General features: G+C 36.0%; 1 protein-coding gene across 1 annotated transcript in view; it reads right to left on the reverse strand.

Moving 5' to 3' along the window:
- Ano3 (anoctamin 3) overlaps window positions 1-10,531 on the reverse strand; it is a 241,347-nt gene extending 230,816 nt beyond the window's left edge. Inside the window, exon 1 of the mRNA XM_051144318.1 lies at window positions 10,162-10,531. Coding sequence (XP_051000275.1) covers window positions 10,162-10,207 — 46 coding nt within the window. The 5' untranslated portion in view covers window positions 10,208-10,531. The remainder of the gene's footprint in view (window positions 1-10,161) is intronic.
- Between the last annotated feature and the right edge of the window lie 1,019 nt (window positions 10,532-11,550).

Here is an 11,550-nt window from a genome sequence, read left to right on the forward strand (position 1 = left end):
AAAATTAATGTATATGACTAAATATTATATAGATTTTATAGGATTTAGTAAAAAATAATTAATTTTTATTAGTAACTCATTGAAAGCTGTTTAAAAATCACTGTTTTCATAGTTATATGCAATTAAAATATTAATCTACCATATTGTTTCTGAAATGAGCTTGTTTATGATTATTTTTTCTTGATTGCTAAAAATACAAAGTCCTAGTCTTTCTCCATGAAGATTAAATTTAATGGAACTGCAAGGCCTGACAATTTTTCTTCAATTTCAGATGATTCTTAGATCTTAAAAATTAAGAAATTTATGTCACACAGATCTAGATAAATGAACAAAAGTAGATGAAAGAAATTGTTCAAGATAACAGGAAGGAATGAATACTTTTAACCTATATCTGTGCGTATATATTTAATACCTCACCACCACCACTACCACCCAAAAAATTATGATGATTTTGTTTGTTTCAAAGCCAACCATAATGTATACATACTTCTATAAGATATGTATATATATATTTGTCAACCTAGTAACTTAATAGAAACTTATCAATATGGACAATTAATACATAACAATCAGAAAATATTTTCAGACATATATTTTTCCATAACCACCCACTTTCACCCAAAAAAGAAGAGCTCTGATTCCTGGTCCAACTGCATCTCAGTTGTGGAGATGATGGGAGATCCTAGTCTGCTCTAACCTGAGGCAGGCCCAGAATTCCAACTTATCTAACCATTGCATCAACATTACAATTTAAAGTAGTTTCTATTTGCAGTGTTATTTAGGAGGAAAGGCAATAGCTTAAGATACAGCAAGGTTGATTGTACTAATGCACTGCCAAGTTTAGAATATAATTTCACACTTCTGTAGTTCCTGATGAAGTATAGCAAGAGCAAGGAATGTGGCTCTTAATGTCCCACACGCTTTTGTTTTAGATACAAGGTGACTGACACCAGAAAGGACAGCGGTCCATTAGAGTCATAATTAAGCTTGAATATAGGAAAATTCTTCCTGGGAAAGTTGCTATTGTTGATAAGAAAAACAGCTATACCAAGGAGATTAGCTATAGACAGGCATGTTGGAACTCAGATTTTTTGTGGGCTTTTGAGTGATTAGAGATGTGTGCTCTTAAATCATGTAGAACTCAGTTCAAACCACAGTGTTTCCTCCCACTAACAGACAATGATAAGGGTAGAAATTGCCACTCATATAGAGCTCATATCAAACTTTCTGTCCAGTGCTAAGCTCTTCCACCAATGTAGACCATCTTTCCATACCCCATCAGTACCTACAAGCAGAGGGACTCATTCTTGCATTAGCTACAAGCCTTGAAGCTCCATTCTTTAAAACCTGCCAAGGAGAGGAGACATGCTGTGGGTACCGCCATTGATGCCACTATTAGAGGAAGAGTGGCTAAGAACCCCAGTCAAAGATAGAAACATGTATAGGATTGGGTATATATATATATTTGTTGCAATTTCTTTACTTATATGGCTTGGGAAGCCAATAACTGATACAATGAGACTGTTGTGTAATTTAAAGCTACAAGCTCCACACTGGGCAGAATCTAAACTACAACTAATCTGCTAGTAAACTGAAATAAATTACTCTAATCCTATGTCCTCATAACCTATTTCCCAATCACCTGGCAATCTGATCCTCCTCCAGCAGCCTCTCTGCTCCCAGCTTCTCCCACCTCCCTTGGAATCCCCGCCTTCCACTTCCTATATTCCTGGTTGTCATTGCTTTACCAAATACAGCACCATTTGATTGCGAGGATGGTTTGGTCTGGGGCCCCAGAATTGCTATACTGAAATTTTTCAAATAGTAATGGCATCCTTCTTTGCTTTTCTCAGGTTCCATGTTTAGAAGGCAAGTTTTTGTGTTGCCATGTGGATTTTGTTTTGTTGAGTTGACTTTTGTTATAACCTCATGACATTTTGCTGTGATATTTTCCTTAGAAATATGTTTGTTAGACAGCTGTTCAGGATCTATTCAGTATGTGCTGTAAAGTTGGGTCTGACTGTTGCCTTGGTTATCGTTAAGAACTGCGGTGGTTTAAATAAGGTTTCTGGAAGATGTCCCCACCTGTGTAGAGAATTGGAAACAAATGTTACTGATATCCTTTGATGACCCCTGCCCCCAACTCAGGAGATAGGTATATATTAGTCTTTTTGTATAAGATACAAGGTACAAGTGAAAGCCACATGGCTCTCTGACAGAAGTATTTTAGACTTTTTCAAATTTAAGCCTTATTTTTAGATAGTGTCAAGTATGTCTCTTATCTACAATCTTATAAAGAGAATGAGAAGCACAAGTCTTAACAACAGGACAATGATTTGAGACATACAAGGTGAATTTACTCAGCTATGTTGCTTAACTCTAAGTCTGGGGAAAGTAGAAATAGTGTAAGTTTTTTGTAAGAAAAAAATCCTGAAATCAAATAAGCATTATAACTGAGATTTTAAAAAAAATTAAAAATGAGAAGGTGGGAGTGTGCATATTAAGGGGTCCAACAACAATGGGCAAGCGAAGAAGTATCTCCTTAATGAAGCCCTCTTCAGAGCACAAAGTAATGGAAGAATGTAGGCAAAAGTATGAAATTTTCTGATAGAGTTTACAAATCATGCTAACGGAAAAACAACCTTTAAGAGATGATGCATATAGTGTCCCTCCCAGTTCTTCATAGAAACAGGTTCTTTTCATAGCTTTCCAAAGCACAATATGTGGCTCCCTTTGTATTTTCTATTTTCACTTACCATACTTGCCTCCAAGTTACTATGATGCCCATGGTCGTTACAAGCTTTTACTGAAATGAATGCAACTTATATATTTCAAATGGACTAAATTAGTGTGATGCATGGTGCTTTGTGATAAACTGCCAATAAGAAGGATGATTTCTCTGTAATTCTTTGAAGCCTACAAGCATTATACAAAATAAAGACTCCTCAAATTGAATGGGAGAGGGGAGGACCATGTGCCTTGTGGTGATTAATTGCTGTGACACTGTCCTTCTGCTGGCTGGGGGAGAAGTCTTTTGCTATTCTTAGGTACAGAAGTTCTTGTAGGTTGACCTCAAAGCTGTATGAATTCTTCTAGTTTGCTAACAACAGCATGGATTTAGGGTAGACAACCCCATTAGAATTATTACATCCATTTATATTAATTTTTGATACAAATCTTACAATGTGGGATACTTTTAGGTATTTAAATACACACTGAATTTTACACAAGTATCTTTGGTTTTCATAAATCATTCCTGGTACTTTCTAATTCTCAGACCTTTGTCGGAAATTAACAAGAATCTTTACAAAAGTCCAAGCAAGGATGATATCTTAATTTATGTTATATTCTGAGTACAATTAGGATCCAACTCTTTTATAGTGGAATAGCAAGTCCAATGATTCTCAATTTTACACCGTGTGGAAAGTTATATATTATTTTCTTTTATAATATATTTTATTATTTTTTGAGGATTTCATACATGCAAATGTCATATTTTGAACACACTCCTCTGTACTCCATCCTCTCCCCAATTTCTCCAAATCTAGCTCACTCTTCTAAAATCCATGTCCTCCCCTCATTTTTTGTAGCTCACCAATTCCAGCTTTTTCTGCTCATATGCTAATGAGAGTAGAGTTATTTTCTAGAGTGTGGCTAGCCCATCAGGGCCATAGCCATAAAGACATTGAGTTTCTTTCCCACAGAATACATAAAGTGCCAATTGGTCCTTAGTAAGGCTGATCTAGGTTGGAAAGCTGACTGGCTTGCCTTAACGCAAGTCTTGTGGAGACATCCATAGATGTGCTGAGCTCACCAATGCAGGTGGCTATAATGTCCAGAAGACAACTTTTCAGTCTTAATTTTCTCCAACCTCTGTTTGTGAAATCTTTCTCTTCCCTCCTTCACTATTATCCTGAGCATTACAGGCAAGGTGGAATAGCTTTATAGATGTTCTATTTGTGGCTGAACATTTCACTGATACTTTTTCTCTATATTCTGACCAGTTATGAGTTTCTACATTAACTGCACTAAAGTACATAAAGAAAGAATTCTGATGAGGTGAGAGAATTTCATTAATCTGTTTGTAAAAAAGATGGACATTTGTACAGCAGTTTGGCCTTTGTACACTCAGCAAAATAGTATTAGTATGTGGAACCACCCGGGGTGTATTTCAGCCATATTTAAAGACACCATAGATGTTTGCTACAATATGTAGAAATCAAATTGGTACTGATCAGAAAACTTCTTCCTTCATACTGATTATCTTTCCTTATATCTGAAGGTGCTATACAGGCTACCAGGGTTGGGGTAGTCATCAACAGTCTTACCCAGCTGTGAATCAAGTGAGCTAAAATAATGGCCAACATGGTAAGTTATGGCCATGGGTGCAATAGTGGAATGAATGTTATGGAGATAACCAACTGCCTTCTGATTTGATTTAAGGTACATTCCAGAGCAAACTGAATGTTTAGAACATAAAGTTAGAAACTTAAAGTATTACAAGAAAGGTTTGTGAACTATATAAGCATTTTACCCTCTAAGAACTCAATTTTAACCCTAAAATTAGAAACTGGTGTTTACTAATAACTTCTTAGGAAATTCATAGAATGATTTCTTGCAAACACCAAGGAAAACATTGTGATAAAAAAACAGCCTTAACAAAAAATATTGTCTTTCATGGTGGCACTGTTGTTGAATACATATATCTTCTAGCCCCAAGGAAAGACATTTAATATTAATAATATGGGACTTATTCCTATTACTGTGGTATTATTTATTAATAATGCTATGTTGGCTCCAAACGTCCTGTGTGGGCACAGTAGAAACTCTGTAACAAATCATATTTGATTTCCTACAATGGCATATCTCTTAATCTGATAATGAATATCTATGTAATTTAAGTCAATCGTTGGGTAGAAGTTAACACTAAAAATCAACACAAAACCAGGGGCATGACATCACATGGTACACTATATTGGGTGACCATTTTGCTCATTAAGCCTGACTTCAAGAACACAAGTTCAAAACACAGTTGTCACCATCATCATTAGAGCAATGATAAAGGTATTTTACATAGAGACAAAATGCATAATCAATTAAAGTCTAGTCTACATTAAAATATTTCATACTACAGATCAAGTCGATGGCAGAGGCAATAGGTGTTACAATTCAGTTGCACGAAGGTACATAGAATGAAAGGTTTACTGGAAATCAAATACAATCAGACCAGAATTTTCATTTCAACCTTTTCTCCTATGCCTCAGGTAACTTAAAATTACTTTTACAAGAGACATTTTTTCTTTCCTTAGTCACGGATAAAAGGAGAGTCTGGAAATACTAAGGTGAAATCAGTGTACAAGGATTAATGGATTTCCATAAATATATACATATCTTCAGATATTTCTAAAGTCTACAGGAAGATTTTGATAGTAAAGAGATTATTCAAGGAAAAAAAGCTTAAGCAGCAAAGATTTGAAGTGTATATGTGATCCTTCAGAGTCATTCTATACGTCTCATGAAACAGGAACTGAGCACAGAGGTGAATTTGGAAGAGGTTTGCAAACGGACACTTGCGGTGATATTTCATTTAGAGAAAAAGAAAATAAATGTTATTTTCAGACATGAAATCTCCATATAAACATTAAGTATCATTATGGTTAAACATTCTGAGCACAAAAACGCCTGGTTCTGGAGAATTGTTAAAAACTACTGTTTTTATGCTTAACCAAATGTTGTTAAGGATTATTAATGAAACCCTCACAGCTTTAACTGATCATTAGGCTCAAGATGATTGAGACAGCCTGTGTTGATGTAGCCTTTGACCTCCCTGAAAATCTTGGTAGCTACATTGGTAAATAAACAGCCTTAAGCCAGAATTATCCTTGTCCTTTTTTCATTCACACTTGTATGACATATCAATCCTTTACAAATTCAGTGAATCACAGCATGCCAGTCTAGGAAGCAAATTTAGACTTTACCCAGAAATCAGCTCTAATTTTCCAGGTCATGTTTACTCCAAGGTATGCTAAAATAACAACAAGTGTATCCTCCTACGTGTCTGCAATCATAAACACTCCAATATACCTGCTGAACACCAGAAATAAGGAAATTGCCTGTATTCCTCGTTTTGCTGAGGATTCCTGCTTTCCAAATTTTTTTAGTCTATTAAAGCTTTTCATAAGACAATCTAGTATTTAAAGCATGATAAAAATATATGTGAATTGTTGATCCCTTTAGAAACACAGATAGCATTATAAAGAAACAGAATGTCAATATTTTCTACAAAAATGTTATTCGCCCATTTGTCTCATAAAGGTATCTCGGATTGACTACTGTACCAACAGTTTTCAGAGGAGAGGGTTTTTGTTTTGTTTGTGTTTTGATTTTTGGCAAGATGCCCAGGAATGGAAATATTCTGAATGGCACTATCACAAAACAAACGATAGCTGCATAAATGTAGCTTGGGTCTAGAATACATACGATTTCACTGTATATTGCTATTTTAAGTGCAGGAAGTTACTTGCTCATCTAAACTTTCTCTATGATGAACTTTAAGACTTCCTCATGAATGGTGCATTAATTAGGTAGAATGTGTGGTTGCAACTGACACTACCATGAAGACAAATTGTTATAATGCCTAGAGCCAACAATTTCTATATGGTAGCTCCCAAAAGCTAAACTAAACTAAGAACAAATATAAAAAGGAAAGTGTGAGTATCTGTGTGTGTGCTGATGAATGCATATAATATTACTAATATGTCAATAAAAAGATAGAGAATCCTAGAAATGATAATAATGAGTATTTTGTTAATCACTAAGCTGTGAATCCCAATTGCATGTCACAAAGTTTTTAGTTCTATTACAATTCTGTACATTAGATATTATTTTCTTCATACAGGCAATAATAAACTTAATAATCTTAAAACTCTAAGTAGCAAATGCAGGATTAATGTGCAAGACAAAAGTGAAAATTACAGATCAAATAATGGATGCTTAGGTTTAACAACTGATATGCATTTTTTATAGATAGCTACTCTGCCATCTACATGTATTTCCTTAATTAGGATGAGCATTATCAGTGACTGTATTTAAGTCAAGAATGTATCATTACCGGAGAATATTGAGGCCTTAATATAAGCGAAAGATGTTCCTGAGTTTCCTAGAGAAAAAAAAAGCTACAGGCAACTAATGACGGATGGGAGAAGAATTAGCCTTTCCCAGGAATATTACCCCTTGTAGGTTTTTCAATTCAGAATGCTCAGTAATGCTTTTTAAAAGATATTGAATTCACTTGAATAAAACAAAATAATGGCAAAATTGGTTCACTAAACTAAGTAACTTTTTAAAAGTAATGCTTTTTTCATCTAGAACAGAAAAAAAGAAAAACTCTTTGCCTTCATATTGCTAACTACCTGTATTGTCCAGCAGAAGAAACATACAGCAAATCACAGCGGAATCAGTATGGATGTTTCACAAATAGAATTTCCATATGTCCCTGACAATCAACTTCTACCCAAAAGTTAGCTTTTTGGAGGGATACCTGCCTACCTATTTTTATTGTGGCATTTCACAACAACCAAGCTATAGGATAATTTATGTGCCCACCTATGGATGAGTGAAATTATGCTGTATTTAGCAAATGAATGGAATTAGAAATCATGTGAAGTTTAACAATCCAATCTCACAAAAACAAATATGGTGTTTCACTGATATGTGGAAGCTGATGATGAGGTGGAAGAAGAATATGAAGCTAAAGTGGAAGACACTGGAAAGAGGAAGGGGAAGAGGACAGAGGGGTAAAGCGTATAAAGATGATGACATGATCAAAATACATTTTACATACTTGTGGAAATATGATAAACTTCTCAGATTGTACATTTAATATATGCTAATTGCTCATTTACTGGGAGGAGGGAGAACAGAAGGCCAGAAATCAAGAATCTTCATATTATTTATAAATCAGTAAAAGTAGGTATATTTTTTCTAATTTTTTCTATTTAGTGTCAAAGGCAAAATCAGTGCAGAATTATTATAACTTTAATGTACCTTGTTACAATGACCAGCACTGGAAAACACTTCCAGGTCAGAGGGCACCCAGAGTGTCCTCATGCTTCTTCCTATTTGAAAAATTAAGATAGCTGATCTTTAATGCATGTTATCTTTTTTTTTTTTTTAAAGCAGGATCTCACCCTAGAAAATGAGCTATAAGCAATGACTGTTTGAAAGAGAATTAGCCTTTCCCAGGGATAAACCCCTTAACAGTTGTTCAATTCACAGTGGTCAGCCCTGGCACCATATACATACAAACAAAAACAGACTCAAAAGGCTGTATTTATACATTTGTGCACACACACAGACACACACACACACACACACACACACACTGTGTCTTATGTAATGATAATAATAAAAGACAAACAGGGTATAATTTGGGAGGAGACAAGGGACATGGAAGGGATGAATGGGAGGAAACCAGCACTGACTGGAGGGAGGAAAAAGGATGAAAGACGATGATGTTAAAAAAAAAAAAAAAAAAAAAGGACACAATTAACTAGAACCATTTAGTTAAATGATAATCCTGCCTCTTTTTTTGACTTTCATTTTTCTCATGTTTACCTTTTTGCTTCAAATGATTTTTGTGCCCAAAAGTGGTATTTGAAAATAACTGGCTCATGATGCATCATAAAAGAGACACTATGAGATGCCATGACTCATGCAAGTTTATCACTCTTTTGAGCAATGACAACCAGAGTCAAAGTGGATGATTCGTTGCTCCTTAACCTATAACATACTTCCACACATATTCAGATTCTGGGGAGCATTTTAAGATTACAGGTCCCTCAAAACATCAGACCATAACAGTATGAGACAGTTTCTGGTTTTCCATCTCCCTCTCTCCCCAGAATTTTTTTTTTTTTTATGTGTTTAATGATTCAAGAAAATGAAACTTCTTGAAGTCGTTTCATTTTCTTTAGAACACTTTGAGCTTAAATAGAACTGCATAGGAGCGCAAATTTCAGTCTCCTCCTATGGTCTCTCACTTCACGCCCAATTTCAACATACATTCAAAAGATACTAGAGCCTTTGGATTTGTGCAGTTATATAGCTCCAGACTGGAGGCTTTTTCAACACAATATTCTGCCTGAATAATAAATTCCTTCAAAGTTACTTTAGGGGTATCCAAGGTTTTGGTTTCAAAACAAAACCAAAGTCTACCTTAAAACAACTATTTGGAGAAGGAATATTTGAAGTGTCACAGACAGGGAGTCATAAGATTTCAATAAATATTTACTTTAATGAAAAGATGATACTCAAAAATTACATATTTTAGTGACTATAAAAACAAATATGACATAATTACCATTATTCATTCATTAAGTGGTATTAATGTTGAATAAATGCATCAGATAATAAAATTCCCAGAATCCATGTCAAAGAAATACGTCGTTTAGGGCAAGCCATTTAAATAAGCGAGAAGTAGAACAAAGGGTGATTTTTAAAAAGAGCAAACAAACAACAACAAAAAACAAAAAATAACCCCCTTGATCTGACCATACAACTAGTGAAACATTTGTAAATACTAAACAATTGGCTGAGAAGTTCCTCGAAGAAAAATCCAATAAACCGAACAACAGGAAACCTATAATAAACGTGGGGTTGAAAGATTAAATTTTCCAACGAATTTATAGAGTATTTTTTAAAAATCTGAGATCAGCCAACTTCTGGGATTTTTCCACGAATGAATTTATCATACAATATTTCAAGCTCAGCAGCACAAGTAATACATTTTGTTCTTGTGCATTAGAAGCGCACACTGAAGCAAACATCACCCACATTTTCACTCTTTAAATCCCAGGGTGCTGCAGGGACATTCTCTGCTGAAAGAGTTCACTGCAATGCACTGAAGGAGATGTAAAAGACAAATACAAACAAGTCCTCCTGATGCGAAGGAGTCTGTTCCTCCTGGGTGTTGTGCTGCTCGGGATAGCGGACTCATCTCCATTGCAGGATGAAACATTTATAAAATGGGGTCTTAACTTTACAGAGTTCCCCAGCTTTCCCACGCAACACCAGTGTGGAAAGGATGCTTCTGCATAACTGCAAGGAAATGCAGAGCGGGATGCCATGCCCGCAGGGAGAAGAGACAGAATTCTCACTGACCTTTTTGCTGTTTAAAGGACTGAATGGAGCCTGAGTGGTGGACCATTTTCACTCTGCGCCTTCCAGCGGAGTTAAGGAGCAGTCCGAGAGGAATGCGGAAGAATAGTACCCAGACTTTCCAGAGACACTCCGGGGCTCTGACTAATCCCAGAGCCACCTAGCTCATCGCAATCTGGCACCTGCTTTAGCCAGCATTTAGCTCAGAAGGCTGTGTGCCCGCCAGTCTCATCGTCATAGCAACGTGGGAGGGCAGTCCCAGGCCAGCTCCCCTCAGTGGCTACTTCTGTAATAACCCCACATCCTGGCTGTTTCTAAGTGCTGCAGTAAGGGTGGGTGTTGTAAGGGGTTTGCTGCATGTGGGAGAGAAAGAAATTTCCTAAGGGCAACACATAAACCCAAGCACTCCCCTAGAGCTTTCATGAATGTGCTCATTTTCAAGCTGTGAGCCTCTTATCACACCGGGGCACCAGTATTAATTTCCTAGAAGTTGGTCTGCAAAAAAAAAAAGAAGGGTGAAGTTGGCATCTGTCCTGACAGGAGCATACTAACAGATGCCTTGCTGTTTTCATCTTTCCTTCTTAAATTTAAATGTGGAGGTGGCCACCACAGCACCCATGATCTGTCCTAGCAGATAAGCACTAAGGTCTAGGATGTGGCATTTGAGTTCTCTTCTGCTGCAGCTACTTTGATTTTAATGTTTTCTGTGATACCGAAACGTTTAATTCTTCCTAATAGGTGCTAAAGACATATCATCAACGGTATTCAATACGATCGTGTTAAAGCCATAAAAATAATATTATACAGCCAGGCGTGGTGGAGCACGCCTCTAATCCCAGTACTCGGGAGACAGAGGCAGGTGGATCGTTGTGAGTTCGAGACCATCCAGGTCTACAAAGCTAGTCCAGAACAGTCAAGGCTACACAGAGAAACTCTGTCTCGAAAAACCAAAATTAATAACAACAACGGTGATGATGATGATGATGATGATGATTATATATTATAAAAAACTAAACTGAGGCTTACAGCAGCACACAAGCTGCGTTATCACATACATGGGAACCATATTTGAAATGAAGGTACACAATAGCCAAAGAAATTAAACAACCTCGGGAGCACCAGCCTGCAGTAACTAAATGAGACTGAGAACCAGCTCAACACATTTTCTAGTGCAATCCGCTTTTTTTTTTTTTTTTTTTTTTACCATATAACCAAGTCTTCATAATCCCAAGTCCCAAAGTTCTCCCATAACAAGATAAATAAAGGATTATAGAACAGATGTACAACAAAAAGGTCTGTTAGTTCCTGAATTTGAAACTAATTTAGAGTGAGGTTACAATCTAAATAGAAGTATATTTTATGATGAAAATGAAATTTCAAATTTTAAAAACC

This window comes from Acomys russatus, chromosome 4 (genome assembly GCF_903995435.1).
Source record: "Acomys russatus chromosome 4, mAcoRus1.1, whole genome shotgun sequence".
In the NCBI taxonomy this organism is placed as follows: domain Eukaryota; kingdom Metazoa; phylum Chordata; class Mammalia; order Rodentia; family Muridae; genus Acomys; species Acomys russatus.